Source organism: Opisthorchis viverrini (genome assembly GCF_000715545.1).
Source record: "Opisthorchis viverrini unplaced genomic scaffold opera_v5_42, whole genome shotgun sequence".
Taxonomy (NCBI): Eukaryota; Metazoa; Platyhelminthes; class Trematoda; order Opisthorchiida; family Opisthorchiidae; genus Opisthorchis; species Opisthorchis viverrini.
Genome location: NW_008751698.1, coordinates 1,465,648 through 1,487,953, shown reverse-complemented (window position 1 = coordinate 1,487,953; position 22,306 = coordinate 1,465,648). Strand labels below are relative to the sequence as shown.

At 45.5% G+C, this 22,306-nt stretch overlaps 1 protein-coding gene across 1 annotated transcript in view; it reads left to right on the top strand.

Annotated features, from left to right (window-relative positions):
- Positions 1-22,306, top strand: part of T265_03097 (hypothetical protein) — a gene marked incomplete at both ends in the record, with an annotated part of 49,808 nt that overhangs the window by 11,880 nt on the left and 15,622 nt on the right. The window contains 9 exons of the mRNA XM_009167502.1: positions 1,888-2,035; positions 2,130-2,389; positions 6,506-6,653; positions 6,744-7,003; positions 8,461-8,608; positions 10,332-10,588; positions 12,248-12,338; positions 12,883-13,139; positions 15,261-20,176. Of these exons, the coding sequence (XP_009165766.1) occupies positions 1,888-2,035; positions 2,130-2,389; positions 6,506-6,653; positions 6,744-7,003; positions 8,461-8,608; positions 10,332-10,588; positions 12,248-12,338; positions 12,883-13,139; positions 15,261-20,176 (6,485 nt within the window). The remainder of the gene's footprint in view (positions 1-1,887; positions 2,036-2,129; positions 2,390-6,505; positions 6,654-6,743; positions 7,004-8,460; positions 8,609-10,331; positions 10,589-12,247; positions 12,339-12,882; positions 13,140-15,260; positions 20,177-22,306) is intronic.

The window sequence follows — 22,306 nt, the reverse complement described above, 5'->3', positions numbered from 1 at the left end:
GCCACACATGACTGTGCTAGACTGAAGCACACAAACGTAGTCTTAATCGTGACCCTTTATCGATTTTGTGGTAAAGGCAACTGATTCGCTAAAATTCAGCGTCCACAACACTTTAATTTCAAGTGCAGAAATCATGACTTCAAGAGCAGGTGTAATCATTTCGACAGCAGGATAGTCAGCCGCGCTTCTGTTACACGTGGTTCACTGATTGACTCTAGTCGTGTAAAACAAATCGTTTAGGATAGTCTTCTTTAACTGAACGGGCTGCGCAAGGCCGCTTCATGTTTCAGTTGGTACGATATTCGAGATATGGTAATACATTGTCTAGACGTAGCACACTACTCACAAGGTTGCTGAAAACTCTTCGACAGCCCATGACCGGTTTCACCCTTCTTGAAGCTCATCAGGTAGACCCAGTCCCCGAGGTTCCATAAACTTTATGTTCTTGGTTGTGGGATGAGTGGCCACTCAAGCCCGCACTGAGGATATCATTTGATTGGTGATGAAACGTTTGCAACCCAACTGTTGAAGCTCAGCGAACTGACCGACAACCAATCAGCGCACCCGAGCTACCTATATTCCACATCATTACTTTATGTTCTAATTGAACCCAGATTGCACGAAGTTCGGGAAATATATTCGTTTCCACACCACTTGATCATTGTATTAGATTTATACAATATATCGCAATGTTTGGTATATCGTACTAACTGAAACATGAGGCGACTTGGTGCAGCAAATTAAGTTAAAGAACAGCACAAGCGAAAGCTTCGTTTGGGACTCAGGTGAGTTCCCCCTGGAAGACCAAATTGGTATGCAAACAAGTATAATTGCAATTAGCATTTTACTACTAGTGAACACAAACTCGCCACACAGCGCACCATCTATTCGGCCTCATTCTGAAGCAAGAAAACACTTGCTTACCGGATCAACCGATGACGCGTACATAGTGAAACTGCATTGATACCTTATTGATGTGTACTCACAACAGCAAATAGTGTACCCCTATATCGGTGGAAACGATACAGCCAAGCTGGACAAAGCAGACACTGAACATGCATGCTTGACCTCACTGGTCCTCTAACGACCTAGCTGCCGATGGAATGCAAGCAAATTTGGCGAAAAACACCCTGCGATGTTTGATTCTTCACATTTCCCTCTATTGAATATACGGAGATCAAGTGTTTTTCCGAAAACTGTGGAAAGTAGCTGAAAGCTGGTGAAATTTTGGCGTGGTATTGTAAGCATAAGCTAAATCTGGCAGCTGATTCCACGAATACTTCCACATAAATAGGTTTTCAAGTGTTTCACAGCGTCTAAGATTACGTATCTAGTGAATTGATGTCTTCAGTTTATTTCCTGATTAGTGCGCTGGGAATAGACCGTAATTGGTCTTATCGCAGTGACCAATCCCATCGTTGTTCTGGTATCTACCATCTCATGGGTCCTCTTGCTCTATGACAGCCCCAGATCACGTTAGCTATCCCATGAACGGGTCTTGAGGTATGACAGAGCGCAGTTGCCAAGGTTCAGTTAACGTCACTCGTACCTTGGTCGAAGTCCAGTCTAGTGGCACGAAGATTGGAGAGTTGGTAACCTGCACCTGAGTGGTTGGCCGAAGCACACGAAGGGTACTTTTGTCTGCACGGAAGACCTTGATCTAAAAGTACATGTTGTCTGGTTTTACAGGACTGCAATAACGATTCAGTAAAACGCCTCTGACCAAGTAACCTTTCGCCGTGTGAGCGTTTTTCGGTGGCCGGTGTGCATTCTCTGTGGAATAATGTTATTCCAAATAACAGCGGTATGAAGCGTTCAAATTTAACATTGGTTAATTGGCCGGTTATTTCGTTGGTCGGTACTTCTTTTAACCTTTATTTGCCACAGAACAAGTCACGCAAGAAACAACCACGGCTATAGAACCTGTACCACAGGAAGAAGCAAGCCCAGAGGAGGTTCAGCCAGCTGTACTTGAGTTCGTCAAACCCGTCACTCCGGATCTAAAGCAAGTGTCGGAAAATGAATTACAATTGGAGTAAGTTCGGCACTTTTGCTACAGCAACAGCTACAGTGCAACATCCCCATCGTCGTAGTGTTGATTCGTCATTTCTGTGCCTCTCCGTTTTCAGCGTTGAATGTCAAATTCATGCAGATATCACCCCGCAAAAAGTGGAGTGGCTCCACAACGGTCAGGAGTTGGTCCAATCTGATCGGGTGGAAATGAGCTTCGTGACTGATGTCGGTATCGCACATTTGACTGTGCACCAAGTTAGTCCATTGGACTCGGGCGAGTACACATGTAAGGTCCTCGGTGAGGTGATTGAGCCAGAGAAGCATAAGGAACCTGTTCAGAAGACCATAATCTCCACATCGGACGTGATCATTTCAGGTAGGTGTCAAGCGATCACAGTTGCTCGACTAATCGTCCCAACGTCCTCTCTGAACCATGCTACGCATGTGACGGACCCCGCTAAGTCCCTCCATCAATTCTTTCATTATGCCTGATACGTTTCGAACAGCTTTGTATTCACATACTCATTCGCGGAATGCATTAGCCCATTAAATTACCTCCTTTTGCACACACACACACACACCAGGTTAAAAACGCTCAGCGTAAGTCGAAGAAGACAGCTGGTTTACTGAAATGCTGGTTTATTCTACTGTGTGAATTGCGTTCATGAAACATAGTGGGAATACATAACCGCTCGACTGCAGATGAATAAGATGGTTAAAAATGAATGGATACCGGACAAAACTCATACAAAAACAAAGTGGGTCTCGTTTCTTTTCAACTACTTCTGTTCAGTCTGGTGAGGTGCATCGACTATGGGGTGATCTACGTGAACTGTTGAAAATAGACAAAATTTCTGCTCAAAACAATCTCTGATATGATCACCAATGAACTGAACTGTTCCCCACCCACTGAATCCATATTAGTGATAGAAACCCAAGATAATCTGGTTTCTGAGCCTTTGTGGTTTTGTTGTTTACTTAATTGAATCGATTAGTCAAACCAAGAAAGAGAGGTTTCCGATCATCTTGCGTCCTTTGGGCGCATGTTGGCCAAGACTAGATAACCTTAGATCCTCTTAATTTCATACGCACCATCGCGATATCTTCAAGTTACCACAGCACTGCCTTCAAGAAATGTACCTCCACAGCAACCTTTTTCGAAATCTTGACCTACAACAAAGGCCGCATTCCGGGAGAGGTCAAAACATCATTCCTCCTTCGTGTCCTTTCTTCAGGGAACTGTCCTATCAAGAACTCGCAATATCATATGTATCTGCGTTAATTTACCGAACGTTCACCCATTGCAATTTGGATATCATATTTTATACTATTCAAAGTAGGTTAAATTTGTTTTTCTGGATGATAACATCTTAACGCTGTCGAATCCAGCTTACTGAAGTTTTGAAAAGCCTGAGTACCTACTGCAGTATCTAATCTTGGTTCTTTAGAACTTTTTAGACTGAAGTCTTCTACTCAACTAATTTACTAAGTCCATGTGAATCGGTGAAAGGCAAGTGAACTATAACAATCGAATCTGGTTGCCATGAGCCAGGATAACAAGTGCATTAGTGGTTAGTATCTTGTAACTCCCGATGTAAAACCGCGGCGTTAGTCACTGTGTCTCAGAAGCTAGTCACGTAGTTCGCCGACACACCAAAGACAAATCGAAATAGCCTACGAAATGCAGTTCAGTTGGTGGGTAAATGGACAATGCATTCGTTACATCCACGAGGAGGATTTTCAATCGTTTTTCAGTCCGTAATGAATGCTGTCATATCTGACATTTCCAGATCTCAAAGAGCAGGAGAGAGTCGGGTACTTTGAGTCTGTAGAGGGATTAGGTTCAGTTGTCCAACTCACTCATTACCCTTCTACTTTTAAGTTAACAAATTAACCGAACAAAGGCATGGTATTGCCATAGAAAAGTGTTTCCGCATGCCATTTGAAAATGGCATGTACATAGGAAGTGCGACTTCATCTAACGGTCGTACTTCAATTGGACGCTTTACATCCCTCCGTAAACTTCAGGCCACATATAGTGAAAACAAGTACCACAACAAGTAAAATAGCAACGTCCACACACAAGTGAAAGAAACTGAACATAGATTCAGCTTGTCTGAACAGATGTAGGCGGAAAGGAACACATATGTGGTGTGTGTGTGTGTGTGTATGTGTGTGTGTGTGTGTGTGTGCGATCTGCAGCCCCCATTGATCCTGGATCATTTGACGAAGTTCGCACAGTCACATCTCCATGCAGTTTGAAGATTCCCACCGCGAAAACTCAAACACATCCAGAGCTACATTCCATTAGAGTGTGAGCTGTGGTCAAAGTGAAGCATTTGCTTCTTCGGTGCGCCTCTCCAGACCACACCATCATTTGAGACAAAACCTCCTCTCTACTTTGGTTCGTGACTCGTTTTGGACAGTTTGCAGACGGTCCTTCGCCCGGGAAAGCACCACAATTTAAATTCACAGGGTCCCTTGGTAGCTCGCCACTGCCAGCGACCTACTTGGGTCGCTTTAGCTATATACTTTCATCTGACACCCCCACCCTGTGACGTCGACTATCTGAAACATACAGTGAGCCGCCGGCAAGTCTGTCTTGGCTGCGTGGCGCACCAAGCCGCTCAACCTGCCTGAAGTTACTAGCAATGACCACAATCGAATGAACCAAATCAGACCAAATTATTTCTGTCACAGCACAGCGGACACTATGAGTGTTAGATCGTTCGAATTCCGGTCTGTGTTTTAATATTGGTAACTCGGATGCATTTATTAGAAGCCGATCATAAATAATATATAATAAATATTATTAAAAAATAATAAAACAAATAACAAAGAATCCGTTCATAACTGCTATGCCACTCGAAGGAAGCACGACGGCTGTGGTACTGTCGTGTTGCCAAGCCTGACGATTTCTCGTCGAATGCTGGTTAAACGTTTGCGACTTCATTGTCGAGCGCTCCCGTTTTCCGTTGATCGAATGTGTTGCAGCTGGACCATCATGTTCTCGTTACGTGGTTTATGGCTGGTAAACTGAACTGTTGCGAAGCTCGACGTACATATCAACAGCCGTTCAACCAACTCTCCGAATTCCGGTCTACAAACAACTCACCTTAACACTCTAGACATTCAGGACTGTCATTTCCACAGCGTTTTCAGGAGTTACGTACAGTGGTCGCCGCTGAACCGTTTAAACTGATGGTTACCAACATTAAATCGCCATATGTGTGCCTCGTGTGTCTTATGAATGGTATGAGTCACCGGGCCATCCTCCAGATACGTCATATGCTCCAGCTTTTATGAGTCTCCGAATGATCTGAATTTTATGGACCATCGTTCGCGCATGTCGAACGTCGTAGAACTACTCCCTACTGATCAAATTTCCATCTTACTTCCTCGGGATTACACCAGGCGAAGAGAGCGCAAACCCAATTTGACCTTGCCCTATATGCGCAGGGATATACGGATGTAGTTCAAGATGACAGGCAGACAGATGCTAGTCAATCGTGTGCCCTGGTGGCGCGAAGCCGCAGAAAGTGTGGTCGCAGATCGCTATTTTTCTTTTATTGCGGAATGAACATCCTATTCAGTTTTTGTGTGATACTTGATTGCACTATATCCACTTCACTTTTGTTTCCAACGCAGAGTGAAGCACCAGGCCTCACCACGAGACTTTTTCTCGGTGACGATGAACGAGTCTGAAATATGATTTCTCCGATGAACTGAATTTCGTACACAAGAAAATGATGGCGATTATCCGCATCTGCTCGGTTTAGGGATTTGTATCTTCCATGGGATCTCGTGATTCTACAATGCGTAGTGGAATGAAATCTCAGTGCGGCACATACGTTACCCTACGGTTCACTGTCCCACACTGCTCTGTTGAGTGCTACCACACCAAGAACCCACTGAAGCAGCGGTTCCCCTTGCGCCTCTTGAAGTTCAGAAGCATTCTTGTCAAAAGCCACTGTCTGTATTAAGGGTGTAATCAGATCCCGAAGATTTCGGCCACGAAGAAACTTACTAGATGGGAGATCGGACATATGGCCGAGTTTCTTGCTGTTCCTCTACTTTACCATGAGTCTCTCGGTCAGATTGAATAGCCGCTGGAATTCGAATAAGGTGTGATTCTTGCTCTAATCAGCTCTGACTTATTCAAACAGTTGTCCGGCTAGTGGTAACAGTGCTTTCTTTGGGTATCCGTCGGTATTTGAGGAAACCTTGATAAGCACCATGCCATGGAGTTGACCAAGGAGTTGACCACACCCTGACTGTAAATATCAGACAAACTTTCAGACATTTGGCTTGAGAATTATCATGTGAAACACCTGAGTGTTCAGTAGCAACATGCTTGCCAAAATACGTCAATGCCCAGTTTGATCAAGAATCGAGATTGTAAACATAATCACGATAAATTGGCGAATGTTCTACTTTTCACCCAGTTCACGATGACACGTTTTTTAAAAAACACCGTTTTTTTCTTTCGCAGTTCAAACAGCAGAGGAAACCACCACTGTCCTAGAACCAGCACCGAAAGAAGAGGTAGCACCTGAAGAAGTAAAACCGGCTGTGCTTGAGTTCGTCAAGCCCCTCACTCCTGAAGTGAAAAAAGTGTCGGAAAAGGAACTGAAGCTTGAGTAAGTAGCCTACCAAATAAAATGCGTGGCTCAATTTCCCCAGAGTTGAAGGGTTCTGTATAATCACTCCCATTGGTTCATTTGTTTTAGCATGGAATGCCAGATTCAAGCGGATATCGCCCCACAGACTGTCCAGTGGCTGTTTAATGGTCAAGAGCTTGTCGAGTCCAACAGAATTGAGATTAGTTTCGTGGAGGACCTTGGTTTAGCACACCTCACTGTTCATCAGGTCGGTCCGGCTGATTCAGGCGAATATGCGTGCAAAGTTACCGGTGAAGTGATTGAGCCAGAGAAGAGAAGGGAGTCGATTCTGAAGACCATAGTGTCTACAACGGACGTTACCATAACAGGTAAACAAGCATTTTTCTTCAACTATTTGGTTGTTCCTACAGTGGCATACTGGTTACGAAAACGGTTCGCTCAGTGGTTACTTGATTAGAAATTCACATGCGAAACACACACCCAACGGTCTTTCAATCTTTCCGTATGTATTCATTTGACTCTCTAGTATAAGCATCTTGTTATTCTTTTTCTCACGAGCAGCTCCCTTCAATCTCGTTGCAACTACTCGCCTTGTATCGAGTTAACCAAATACGCAAAAGTTTGTGTCACGCAATTCGGAATTGTTAAGAGTTGACATTTTAGTGTATTTCGAAACTTGTGTTTGGCAAACGAGAACAATGAACACTGTGTTTTTAAGTCAACTAGTGTCATTTATTGGGATATCTTCGTTCAATCTCTCTCGACCGCTGATTATACTACAGGTCTTGACATTGAAGCTGAGGTATTCAAATGAAGAAATGGAAACATGGACGAAGTTTTTACACCTTTACCTTCTGCAGTAAAGCGGTAGGTGTCTTTGAGGTAGATGCCGACAGTCGTCCCAAAGACAACTTTGGGGACCTGAACCCAAGTCATTCAAAAGTATTTCCTCGCACTGGACCTCACCAGTTGACGATTGTTTTGTGGAACTGAACTGGTCCTTCTTTCATTAGCATTTCTCCGCTAATCCACCCTTACAGACAGTAGAAGTTGCTAGAATCTTGTCCACCTTCTGTCTTACATATATTTTGGATTCCCGGCTCATTTTTCCACTTATCTGTTCAAAGATTAACCAACGTTTCGGTATGAGGATACTAAGGGGGCATTTACAACACAACCTGTTCTGTTTCCATTTGCTGAGGGACCAAAGCAGCGGGTGAAGTATTGAATTCCTGACCATCTTTCTAGTTTTCAGTCCTCTGTACAGAAATCATCCATCTAGATTGCTTCGGTTCGAACTTTTACCGGTGAAGTTCAAGTGACTAGTCCAAAGGAGAGGCCACAATAAGGGTCCACAAGATATATGCATATTGCTTGTATTCCTGACTTATACAACTCCCCTATCCTAATCATCAATTTAGTTTAGCCTCTGGCAGGTAGTGAGTGTCACTTTCTCAATCACCTCGGAGCAAAGACCAATTACTATAATCGTTAATAAAGTCGCCGATAGCCGGCACCCTCAAGTCTCCTTTGAGCATTAATGTACAGGTTAGAATCAAGATGCAATTTGGCAGCGCGGGTTTCCTTCGCACTCATTAGCCCCTTCAAACTCGTTGGTCACCGCTTTTGTCCGTCACTTCTCTTTTTTTAAATAGCAAATCCTGGTAGACGAATGTCCGTTTCCAATCATTGTGAATAAAACCTAAGAAATAACTGAGGGTTTCGTCTATGTGCTGAATGTGGACCTAATCTTTTTGTTCAAGACTCGATGCGGTTAATATACACCAAATCTCAAAATGACCTCGAAATACTATTTTGATTACAGAGCAGATCACTGAGGAAACTACGACAGTCATTGAACTGGTTCCACCAGCAGAGGTATCACCGGAGGAAGTGAAGCCAGTTGTGCTTGAATTTGTGAAACCCGTCACGCCAGAGCTCAAAAAGGTGTCGGAAAGTGATTTGCGGCTGGAGTGAGTAACTTCGATAAATCATGCTTCCTGTCATCTTTCAAATAGTTTGCTTGTTTCCATACTGTTCCGAAGTGCGATGTCACCCCCCACCGCATTGGGACCTACCCGTGAAATATGGTTTGATAATGTTTCCGGGGATGGTATTTCTTATTCGGCAGGACCTATCAAATTTCCAGTTTTATGCGGAAACCCATTGTCGAGGAGATAGTTTGAGGAAATTTGGTGTGTCCCCTTGAATTTCACATTTGTCTCCAGTTGATCCCATTTGAAATGCACTATTGACAAATAGGTGTAGATATGGGATGCTACTAGAGACATAAAAGTCCAGTGTTTTGTGAAATTCCATGAGTTAAAGTAGACATTGTGGGTCCTTGCCGCGTGGTTCTCAAATCGATCTTGTCAATGACCGTCCTATCTTCTCTTCGGTTGTTTGATTACCCGTCCTCGAAATTATCATCAATTAAGTAACAGTCAACGGCGTGGCAGTTAATATAAAATTGTTGACACCTGTTAGAACGATAGAACTTCGTATATCCCCATTTTAAAAGTGTAGATATCAGTTTCTTTTGAGGCCTTTTCCAACCATAAACTTTTATAGAAGGAATAAGACTTCACTTGCAGCATGCAACTTGAGATCCGTGACCTAATTACTGGACATTGTCTTCCCAATGATTTTGCCATGCTTTCGGAAATGCGACAAACTCTTCATGTATTGATGACGCAATTCGAGAAAGATTTGCTGAAGTGTACTTTCGCAAAAATGTGTTTTAAATGATTGGATGGAAAACGACTCAGGTAATTTCGTGGCTAAAGGCAGCAAGCCTTGCACCGATTGAGTACCAAAAAGATTAAATCGCTGATCAACGCAAAGGTGCAACAAATTTTTAACTGCAAAGAAGTGTTCGACATATACACTCATTTGCAAATCGATTTGGTTTCCACGGGAGACTCAAGTGAATCTCTCGTTTATAATGTTCCTCAACTGAATGTGTTGCATGTAGGCCTACCTAATGAGCCCCAAGAAGGGCGAAACCGGCCGTGGGCTGTCTAAGAGTTTTCAGCAACCTTGTGAGTGGTTTCCTTTATGAAAATAATCCCCCTCATGTTTACCAGTACAATTTAGTGGTCGACGCCCTGAGATCACAATATGTAGATGCGCCGTCAGGATAAATTAAGTGGAAAGTACTGTGGCCTTGCTATTTTCATGAAATACGGAGATAACCTTTCCGTCGATAGGTTAGGGGCTTTAAATTTGTTGCACGGTGTCCGGCGACGTAGATGAACAATCACCAACTAAACTTTAGCAGATCTCATTTAGTATGTGTGGGCCATGGGACAACTACCCTGAACGGACAGTTCATTTGTCACGTTCAGTGTCGGGACTGTAAACCGAAGGTATCCAATGGAGCTAAGCTTGGTTTTTAAACAACTCAGAGCACCGTAACTTAAACAGAAATTAATGGCCATACCTGGCAGTGTCGGAAGCTTCATCATTTTTAAGGCATGTAACTCTTACTACGGAGCGGTGGAGTCAAAACTGCGAACATTTTTTGGGCTGTTTCAAGGACAAGACTCAGCATTTTTGCCATCACTTCAATGGTACTGTTTTTGGGACCTGGATAAAATCGTCATTTCAGAAGAGTATTTTGGTAAGGGGGAAAGTAGATGTGTACTCCTGTTGTTGTTTTTTTTTCGCTAACTGAAAATAATTCTTTCATTTCAGTATGGAATGTCAAGTTCATGCTGATATCACCCCACAAACAGTACAATGGCTTCATGATGGACAAGAACTTGTTGAATCTGATCGAGTTGAGATTAGCTTCTTAGAAGATCTTGGTGTGGCTCATTTGACAGTTCACCAGGTCGGTCCAACCGATTCGGGCGAGTATAGTTGCAAAGTTGTTGGTCAAGTGACTGAACCCAAGCAGAAGGAACTGGTACCCAAAACCATAATTTCTACGTCGGATGTGACCATCACTGGTAAGTTTCCAATACTGCTTAAGATGAGTCATTCTCTGATATTATTAATGTGTTTGAAGTTATTCGTGATAGACTCTCTCTTGGCCAATTTCTTATTTTCGATAGAGTTCCAGTCCTTCATTCATAATGCTAAGCTTAGACACACTTCCTTCTCTAGTTTCCTCCTAATGATTGCCTTCGTATTTCAGTCTGCTCATACTATACTCCAACTCTGGTTGAAGTAGCCGATCATCTGTCTCCAAAAAAATTGCGGCACATACGTTCAAGTGAAAAGCATTTCCCCACAGCCGACACCGCCCCTTTTTCCGCCCAAGCGAGTAATGTACTGATTACCAGTACTTTGAATGTCTGGACCGACGAGGCGTGTTTATTAAATTGGATGTACGAGTGGTAGTCATTGAAAAAACACCCTCTCATATACCTATTACTAGTAGTCACATTGGATAAAAAAAAACGTACGACCAAGCGTTCATTTGCATAACTTGCTGTACTAATATGACCTCTCATAATTTCCCACTGTGGGCTAAGTCATCGCTCCGAACTGGGAATGCCCAACAAGACTTGAACTGGTTTGCGGCTGAACGATATCGTGGAACTGTTGAATGTACCTCCTCACTACGGGCATTCGTATTTACTGCCTTGGGCAAAGTATGAATAAATCCATTATAGGTACATCCAAACTCTATCAAGCTTTCCCCCGTAATGACCGTATAGATAAGTTGGACAATCGCAACTGGTAGTAGCGGCGGTTTGTGGTCTACCGCCGTACTGGAAGGCTTCGTGAAGAAGAAGCATCTCATAAAACTCAGCCCCTTTGCCAGTTCAACAAAATTTAAGGTACATTCCATGAAATCACTATTGGAAGATGTTTACTGAGCGATTGAGGGGATGACACAACGTTAGGAGCAAATACTATCAGCTCGAAGGTGAATAAGGCAGGTGAATTTCGTCGGTGGCTGGATAGTCCAGATCCATCGAACTATGCTTGAGGAGTGCAGTAAGATGTTCACCCACTATGACATCGTTCCAGGTGAGTCTCTGAAAAAATCGAACTAGTTTGCAAATAAGTATTTATTCCCTAAGTTCGTGCAATTTGGTTTCAAGTAGAACATAAGGTTGAAGGAAACTCGGGGACTGCGCCCACCTGATGAGCCCCAAGAAGGGCGAAACCGGTCGTGGGCTGTCGAAGAGTTTTCAGCAACCTTATGAGTAGTGCATCACAAAGTCGTAAAACCCTGTTTTACGCATAAGTTTCAAAGTCGGCCTCCAGGCTTGTGTGAAAACATTTTGGCCAAACGTCGAACGAAGCTCCAGTTGGTGGGTTTTGATGGAATGCTTGAAGCAAGTTCAAGAAATAGGGTCGAATCGCCACAGTGTCCTTTCTGTGCCCTTTCTGTTCTTAACAAATCATTCTACCAACTGAGCTGATCATATTAACCAACGAGAACGCTACACTACGGTATAGAAGTAATTTTCCGAAAAGAAACTTCTGACAAAGATGCTACAAATGTTTATATCCGTCTCCCTTTTTATTCAGCGTAGCCCTCGCGATTAGTCTCGATTCGGTCACTTACACGCACTGCTTATGTACATGCGGTATAGGGTGAAAGATTAATTGTCTAACATTGCTTCTCCATTGATTCATTTTTGCCGTAACAGAAGAGATCGAGCCAGTCACATATCATCTCGAATTTATCAAACCGTTGATGCCGGAGTTCCATGCTGTTTCTGATACACAAACAGATTTGGAGTAAGTAGATCTGTTTTGCCGCAATCAACCGTCTTCGATATTGCATACCATATTTTTCATCCACATCGTTGTTACACGGGAAAATTTGTCCTTTCCAGTCTATTTTTTGTAAAAGCAAACGATGTAAATGTTAGACGAAAAGACCTATCATGGTCGGTTTCCATAGTTTTGTTTTTTATCGGTCTTTGCCAACGATGCAGTATACTACTTTAGGACCAATTTCAGTAGTTTCTGTGTTTTTAACAATGGGTGGCTTTGACATCACAGTTAACATTTCCCCTAAGTCAGTTCTGCAGGATATTAGAGGCGCGATTTGTTACAGTTCATTACAGGGCGCCAACTCCATTCACTTGTCAGCTTGCTATTTCAATCAGTGTAAGTCTGAAAAGCCGGCACACTCAAATCGAGTAGACCAGTACTGACAGCGCAACGGATTGACTTTTGTTCTGAGTCAATCACAAGATGGCAGGCAAACATCTGAGAGTAGCTAGTTCTTTTTGCTCTTCGTCTTGCGCATCGTCATCATCTACGTTCTCCTCCACAGACTTACGTGTCAAATTCAAACGAATATGGAGCCACTGATAACCGAATGGATCTTGAACGACACTGAACTGGTTGCCTCAGACCGTTTGGAAATGTGTTTCCTCCGAGATCAAGGTGTGGCCAGTCTCACAGTTCACCAGGTCAGTCCATCGGATTCTGGGGATTACACATGTGTGGTCACGACCCAGGCAATAGAACCCAAAACACATGAACCTGTGAAGAAGTCAATCAAGTCTACCATCAAAATAAACATTGAAGGTAAGTTGGTTTTTCAATACATTCCCTCTGACTTTTCTACTTTAAACAAACGTGACATCAATTATTGATTGGTTCCAAGTTAATTGCTAGATGCACCAGGTTATCCTATTTAGCTGGTGACTACTTTTTTCGAATAATAATCTACCCGTTGGTTTATTTCACCCCAGTTAACGGTGGGGAAACGGTTTCTGAAACTAGTTTACCCAGACTACTCACAATGGCGGCCAACAACTCACAGCAGCGACTCGACTGTTCACGGTTTCGTAAATGCCAAAGGCCAGGATAGGGTTTTGCTCACAGTGTTCTGACCTAAGAGTATGCGCCGTCGGAACTGGTTGAGATCGTTCTCTGCTTGAAAGTGGACTCTCTTAGGGGGGGGGCACACGCCTTGAGACGTGCTGTTATAGCATTTTTATGTACAAATTGGGTGTACACTGGTTGCTGTTTTGGTAGGAATTAAATTGTGGAGTTTTTCCAGTAATGCATGAGATCTGAAATTGGGTATAGTCAGTGTGTAGGACGAGACGCGTCAGAACGATCAAGCCTCCTCATCACCATTTGCATGAATCTGGATAAATAAATACAAAGAAATGAATAAATGAGTGGGGAGAAGTAAACCAGGAGAACCATTGGCAGAACAAATAAGTGAAAAGTGGGGGACGCTATCAATGCAAGTTCTTGCTTGGTCTACCATAAATTTCTCTACAGGTTACACTCGACACACCACTCCCGCGAAACGATGTACTTTCTCGTTGCTTTATAAGCAAATTGCTTCTTCGTCCGGTTCATCAGAAAACATTGTGAAGTATGCTGAGATCTACCTATCATCAAAAGCTAGGATTCTCTCAATCCTGAAAAATGAGCTTCTCGTCTATATTCTTTCCCAGCTGGGTTATATTTACAATGTGGCATAGTTCAGAACAGTCTCTTGGAATGCCGATTGGGGCAGCTTCCCAAGACACGTAGAATTTGAATTAGGCATCAATATCTCTTTCATAGGCTAGAGGAGCCGTGTCACCAGTATTTTCATAATCGGAATCTCAATCTAAATGCGCCGCCGATTTGATCCGTGACATCATTTGTGTCGAAATCAACCGTTTTCCAATAGATATCTGTTATTGTTACCCGATCTGTGGAGCCAAAGCCGAAGTTCCAAGTTCGGAATGGCATGTGCAGTTTTCAGAATGAATGCTTAAGCTGCTCCCGTCTTCGGAGTACCGCTTTCGCGAGAGGTCCGGTCTCTGGTGGTCCAAAGAAGCCTGGGACCGACTCGTTTGTTTCCCCTTCTAGAAGCACAAAGCTTTCAAAAGCACTCTCCTGGGGTATGGACAGCATTGTACTTAACGTTACAGCTGTACTACTGTCTTTTTGTTGTGCTGCTATGCATTATTTATAATTTTAAACTTGAAAACCGAGGGAGATATTTTTCGTGTTCAGTGAATACGTGACCACATGATGTGGCTTATGTGACAATATATCCTGTTTAAGTGAGATCTAAGCCCACTACTGATCAGCCGCTTGTCGCCGAACGGTTACTGGTCCAGTCTGGAGGTTGGAAATCCTGTAGATGTTCATGAGATTCGCAGTGCCGGTTATTTTTTCAGTACGGATGAAACAGCTGTCCAGTGCTTCTCGGCTTTTCAGAATAGACTGGCTTCATTTACAAGACAAGCTCCCAATTGGAACTTATCCAATCTCATCACACGGACATCTATCATAGGTCACTTGCATTAATGCTGGTTTGGAGCTCACTGAGAATCTTATAGGTTCGTGGAACTTCACCATATCATTCGCCTTATCTATAGATCAAATATTCCACGCTTTCGTGTGAACGTAAATTTCCCATAATGGTTATGTGTGCTGTCAGCCATAACTTTGTCAGTCTGCCAACAGTTTCGCATTCTGCACACGCATTTGTGCTTGTGTTCAATACGGAGAAAGTGAATGAATGATTTCATAAACACCCGCTCGCAATTTAATCTGGTGTTGACGTACGGCTCTCGTGAAATTCGCCCAGGTTTGTCAACTCTTCTTCTGAACCGTTTGCTCCACACTACATCGTTACTTTAGGTTCTCCATTTTCTTCATGTGACCGTTTTTCCCGATTCTTCTCTCGTTTAGCCGAATCCGAAGAACGATTGGAAGAAGTGAGGACGGAGACAGTTACTCCACAGTCCCCAACATTTCTGACAGAACTAAAACCAGTTCGTATATGTGAAGGTGAAGAAATCTATTTGACCGCAACTGTCAAAGGCACGCCACAGCCATTAGAAGTAACCTGGAAGCATGACGGTGTTACTCTACAACCAGATACAACGGATGCTGTCCTGTACTATGCACCTGATTCGGGTGTTTGTGAGTTGACAATATCCGAGGCGTTTCCTGAAGATGCTGGTGTCTACTCAATCGAAGCATCAAATCAATTCGGTCTAGCTGTAACGCAGACAGAGGTGTTAATTGTGAAGGAGGAACCAGATGAAACATCCAAGACAGAGGAAGTAAGTGTTTCAGGTTTAACGGCGCCGACGGAACCCAAAATTGACGTAGTACAAACCCAATTAGAGCCCACTGGGGCACCGGAAGAAGTATGTACGCCTCTGGGTGTCGACGTCACCGACAAAACTGTCGCAGAGACTCCTGAAACCAGAGAACTAGAACTATTTTCACCGATAGAAGTGCTACCACAACTACCAGATACAGCGTACTGCGAACATTATGTTGAAGAAAAAGAAATAAAGACAGATTTAGAAGAGCCTGTGGAACTCCCACTGGAGCAGTTTTCGGACGAAGAACAGGATGAATATTCCTTATCACAGGCAATCGTTCTAGATGTTTTGATACCTCACGACGCAGTAAGCGTTGACGAGGTTAGTTTCACGACAGATGATGTGGGAAAAACGGTATCTGTTCCCAGTCTAGTCGATATTGCCCCGTCAGATGTCCAACCAACCGAAATGAGCCAAATTGCAGTAGATATGATCAAACCGCCAGAAGAGTCGTCTAAACCGGAAAAGGAAGATGAAGAACAACCAACGAGAGAGGAAGCCACGCCAAAATGGGATGAAAGCTCCAAGTCCATAGAGCAGCCCAAATACATAATTGGTGTTGCTGGTGACGCGGACGTTGAAAGTCGTAAGAAAGTCGAGGAAGATGTGAAACAGACCTCAGGAGAAAGGTCTGAAACAGATCAAGTTGAAGTTTTGCAGGCCCAATCAGAACAGCTGAGAGTAGAGGAACCCAAATACCGCGGTGCAATAGAAGAAGAAGAGACAGCCATGGAAACTGAAACCAAAGAACAGCCAGGCTTGGAAATAACCGAGGCAAAGATTACTGTTGTAGAGACCGCGCAGGAGGCAATTGCGGTAAGTGATGCTATGTATTATGAGACCACGCATGATGTGCGCAGAATGCATGAATGTATAATTCTACACTCGCATGAAGTAATGAATGCAACAACAAAAGTTCTGCCAGGGACAACGACAATAGAAAATCCCACGTACAGAAAAGAAACCGATGAACTCCACAAGAAACCGCAAGACCAGGAACATATGAAAGAGACAACAACTAATGAAACACTGGAAAAAACGCATACAGAAAATCTAAACCAAGGAATTCTAGAACGAAACGTAGAAGTCAGCCACTTCCGACGATTAAACGAGATAGAAGAACAAAAAGCAGAAAAGGTTGAAAAACGTATACCTACGAAGACAACGGACAAAAATATAAGCATATCCGAAATAAATACGCCTAGCACTGAGGAACCAAGTTTGTGCAAAGGGGACGTGATACAGAGGTCGGCTATCCCAGTCGCTTTCGAGGCGCCTGGTGTGCATGAGGCCGTGGAATTGGCGGCATTCCAGTTCGGTGCGCCCGAGACCGCACAACTGAGCGAGGTCATAGTGACACAGGCGGAATATGTTTCAACTGAAATCATTGGTTCCGAAGAGGTGGAGCAGTCGGGTGTGTCTACCGAGCGGGCCCCGGATGTTACGGATCGCGAGTCTATTGAGGAGGAGAAGCCGAGTACGCAACCAACGATACAGCCACCCGAAGAGCTAGACCAACGCGGTGCATATGGGGAGGAGATTTCGCACGTGCCGGATGCGTTCGAATCAGCCATTCCACTGGAGGCAGTGTCCGCCATCTCCGAGCAGCCCCGTCTGTCCGACGTGGACGTGACACAGAGGCCGGCTATCCCAGTCGCTTTCGGGGCGCCTGGTGTGCATGAGGCCGTGGAATTGGCGGCATTCCAGTTCGGTGCGCCCGAGACCGCACAACTGAGCGAGGTCATAGTGACACAGGCGGAATATGTTTCAACTGAAATCATTGGTTCCGAAGAGGTGGAGCAGTCGGGTGTGTCTACCGAGCGGGCCCCGGATGTTACGGATCGCGAGTCTATTGAGGAGGAGAAGCCGAGTACGCAACCAACGATACAGCCACCCGCAGAGCTAGACCAACGCGGTGCATATGGGGAGGAGATTTCGCACGTGCCGGATGCGTTCGAATCAGCCATTCCACTGGAGGCAGTGTCCGCCATCTCCGAGCAGCCCCGTCTGTCCGACGTGGACGTGACACAGAGGCCGGCTATCCCAGTCGCTTTCGGGGCGCCTGGTGTGCATGAGGCCGTGGAATTGGCGGCATTCCAGTTCGGTGCGCCCGAGACCGCACAACTGAGCGAGGTCATAGTGACACAGGCGGAATATGTTTCAACTGAAATCATTGGTTCCGAAGAGGTGGAGCAGTCGGGTGTGTCTACCGAGCGGGCCCCGGATGTTACGGATCGCGAGTCTATTGAGGAGGAGAAGCCGAGTACGCAACCAACGATACAGCCACCCGCAGAGCTAGACCAACGCGGTGCATATGGGGAGGAGATTTCGCACGTGCCGGATGCGTTCGAATCAGCCATTCCACTGGAGGCAGTGTCCGCCATCTCCGAGCAGCCCCGTCTGTCCGACGTGGACGTGACACAGAGGCCGGCTATCCCAGTCGCTTTCGGGGCGCCTGGTGTGCATGAGGCCGTGGAATTGGCGGCATTCCAGTTCGGTGCGCCCGAGACCGCACAACTGAGCGAGGTCATAGTGACACAGGCGGAATATGTTTCAACTGAAATCATTGGTTCCGAAGAGGTGGAGCAGTCGGGTGTGTCTACCGAGCGGGCCCCGGATGTTACGGATCGCGAGTCTATTGAGGAGGAGAAGCCGAGTACGCAACCAACGATACAGCCACCCGCAGAGCTAGACCAACGCGGTGCATATGGGGAGGAGATTTCGCACGTGCCGGATGCGTTCGAATCAGCCATTCCACTGGAGGCAGTGTCCGCCATCTCCGAGCAGCCCCGTCTGTCCGACGTGGACGTGACACAGAGGCCGGCTATCCCAGTCGCTTTCGGGGCGCCTGGTGTGCATGAGGCCGTGGAATTGGCGGCATTCCAGTTCGGTGCGCCCGAGACCGCACAACTGAGCGAGGTCATAGTGACACAGGCGGAATATGTTTCAACTGAAATCATTGGTTCCGAAGAGGTGGAGCAGTCGGGTGTGTCTACCGAGCGGGCCCCGGATGTTACGGATCGCGAGTCTATTGAGGAGGAGAAGCCGAGTACGCAACCAACGATACAGCCACCCGCAGAGCTAGACCAACGCGGTGCATATGGGGAGGAGATTTCGCACGTGCCGGATGCGTTCGAATCAGCCATTCCACTGGAGGCAGTGTCCGCCATCTCCGAGCAGCCCCGTCTGTCCGACGTGGACGTGACACAGAGGCCGGCTATCCCAGTCGCTTTCGGGGCGCCTGGTGTGCATGAGGCCGTGGAATTGGCGGCATTCCAGTTCGGTGCGCCCGAGACCGCACAACTGAGCGAGGTCATAGTGACACAGGCGGAATATGTTTCAACTGAAATCATTGGTTCCGAAGAGGTGGAGCAGTCGGGTGTGTCTACCGAGCGGGCCCCGGATGTTACGGATCGCGAGTCTATTGAGGAGGAGAAGCCGAGTACGCAACCAACGATACAGCCACCCGCAGAGCTAGACCAACGCGGTGCATATGGGGAGGAGATTTCGCACGTGCCGGATGCGTTCGAATCAGCCATTCCACTGGAGGCAGTGTCCGCCATCTCCGAGCAGCCCCGTCTGTCCGACGTGGACGTGACACAGAGGCCGGCTATCCCAGTCGCTTTCGGGGCGCCTGGTGTGCATGAGGCCGTGGAATTGGCGGCATTCCAGTTCGGTGCGCCCGAGACCGCACAACTGAGCGAGGTCATAGTGACACAGGCGGAATATGTTTCAACTGAAATCATTGGTTCCGAAGAGGTGGAGCAGTCGGGTGTGTCTACCGAGCGGGCCCCGGATGTTACGGATCGCGAGTCTATTGAGGAGGAGAAGCCGAGTACGCAACCAACGATACAGCCACCCGCAGAGCTAGACCAACGCGGTGCATATGGGGAGGAGATTTCGCACGTGCCGGATGCGTTCGAATCAGCCATTCCACTGGAGGCAGTGTCCGCCATCTCCGAGCAGCCCCGTCTGTCCGACGTGGACGTGACACAGAGGCCGGCTATCCCAGTCGCTTTCGGGGCGCCTGGTGTGCATGAGGCCGTGGAATTGGCGGCATTCCAGTTCGGTGCGCCCGAGACCGCACAACTGAGCGAGGTCATAGTGACACAGGCGGAATATGTTTCAACTGAAATCATTGGTTCCGAAGAGGTGGAGCAGTCGGGTGTGTCTACCGAGCGGGCCCCGGATGTTACGGATCGCGAGTCTATTGAGGAGGAGAAGCTGAGTACGCGACTAGCGACACTACCGCTCAAAATCCTGTACCATCCTGTTCCTGTCTTCGTCGGCCTTTTTGAGGAATCATGTGATTCATCGTTCTTGTCTCTCCTCGATTCGGTTTATTTTTCTGCTCATGTGTCTTCGGTGGATGAGACTGCTTTATGCGAGTCACAGGTTTCTGGACCGTCTTGGTTTGTTCCTCCTCCTTCTCTCCAGGATGGCGCGCGTTCCGCACCTTGCGAGGATGGTTTGGGTACCATTATTTTTTCGGTTAGTTGGTTACCTTGACCTATTCCTCTCCGGTGCTCAATATTCTGGGTGGATTTTTCGCTTCGGTGGTTCAAAGAGGTGTTGCTGAATGTTTCTTCCTGGCATGCATGGTGCATTGCTTCCAATATATGGGCTGTTTTTATGGGTGCTTAACCCATTCGTTCATATTAATACAGGATCTCATGTTCTGATATACTCATGGTTTTTCCTTAAATCATAACATTTATAATTAGTTCGCATCTCTAGTCTTTCCGGTTTCTGCAATTTGTTTTCGTATATTCTTGTGTTAAGTCCATCTGGTTGAAACTGAGTGGAGAAATCCTGCACTATCACGGGTGAAGCAAAACTTATTAATTTAGCCCTCTGCTTGCCTTGATCACTCAAACAAGCTAATGACCTTGTGCTTGACAGTTCTAGTCATAAATCCTGATATTTTTCGTGATGCTTTTGCGATAGTTATATTCAAGCGATTGCTACGTTAAGGTCTTTCGCTGAAGGCTCGCCGACGAGAGATAAAGGTCTCCAGTATATGATGCATGTGGAAAACGACATTTTATCAACTTCAGTACGCCACTAAATATTTGCGAAGTGCCTTTGTTTGTTTACAGTTTTTTTACTTCACCAACCACGCCCTGCTACTGGATGCTAGTCGCTGGAACTGAGGTTTGCTGAAGTTTGCTGTTCAGACAGAATCATTTATTGAGCAGTACACCCCTGACTAGCACTCATCATTACGTCCTATGATCGCTTATCTTTGTGGACGATGTCGCAGTCTGCCGCAGCAGGCTCATCTCTAAGTTTGGTGGAACTGAACTCCAGGTCTATCGGTGACTGACTGCATGCTGATACGTTAGGTATTTCTGATGCCCTAATAGAGGCCTCGTCCACAGTATGTAGAGAAGCTTCAGAGAAGCCAACTATGAGATTAGAGCGTCCGTCATCAGATTGTCTATTGCTGTTAAACGAATTTACATTTACTTGAAAGTCCACGGGTTATTAAGCTTACCCAAGTCGCCCATCTGCTGATGCATAGCCTGCATGATTCTTGGTCATTTGGTTGCGCTTTGGTGATGGGACAGTACTGGTTGATTTTTTCATTCAATGGTTTCGGAGGAGCTTGATTACCACAAAGTTTCGCCCCAAGTCCTGAATTGTGTGTGACCAGAGCTATGCTATGTCACTTGTTTATCACGGAATCGCTGTACTGGGTGCCCTTTTGTGAGTACCGTCTTTGAATTCTTCTACATAACACAAAAATGGATTGTCTTTCTTCTCGACTTCACAGGTGGAAGAGAGTTAGGGTTTTGTAGTCCTAGTTAAGTTGCCGCCCTCACCTTGTATGTGCAGCACTAATCCCCTGGTATCATCAGTGATGCCGTGTAGAGGAAAATCTCCTAGTATCTTGTCTGATGGCATTTTCCCCCAATGTGGCTGTGGTGGGTTTCGCAGCTTTGCTTTTGAGCAACCAATGCGGGTTCGCCTGTAAATAATGCTTGACCGATGGAGGCTTTTGTACAGTTTGGAATACACAGATGGTTTTTCGCAGTCAGTTGTACCAGTAAACATCTGTATTCCACTTGAGACTTATCAACCAGCCCAAGCATAATGTTAAAGCAATGGTCATCAACAACGTCATTTTACTCAGTGTTGTCAAGGTCATTGGATTGGTGGCTGAATAACTTGAGTTGAATTTCCGTTCTAGTGCCGTACTGCTTTTTCTTGTGAAGAATATGGTGACAGTAAGGTCTTCTCCATCCCCCTCACACACGATGTATCTTTCTTCTCAGAGTAAGCCCTTTTAGCCCCATCAGAACCACAACTTTGGGAAAATGGGGTCATGACCAAACCCATTAAAATAGGTAACACTACCTGGACCGCCTTCCTTTGATAGGAGGAATATGCGAGGAGGCCCAATTAAGGTTATTATTGCTGTCAGTGACGAGGATGCACCTTGTCGTCATGTTTATCTTCCTTCCTCCACTTAACCGAAGAGGATAGGACTGAACACTGATTGAAACAAAAGGAATATAACAGACACTTAAAAAACTTCGGCGCAATACGGCGTTCACCAAACCAGGATGCCAGTGGTTAAATTGGGTTTAAATTTAGCAATTTCGGCAACAGAAGAGC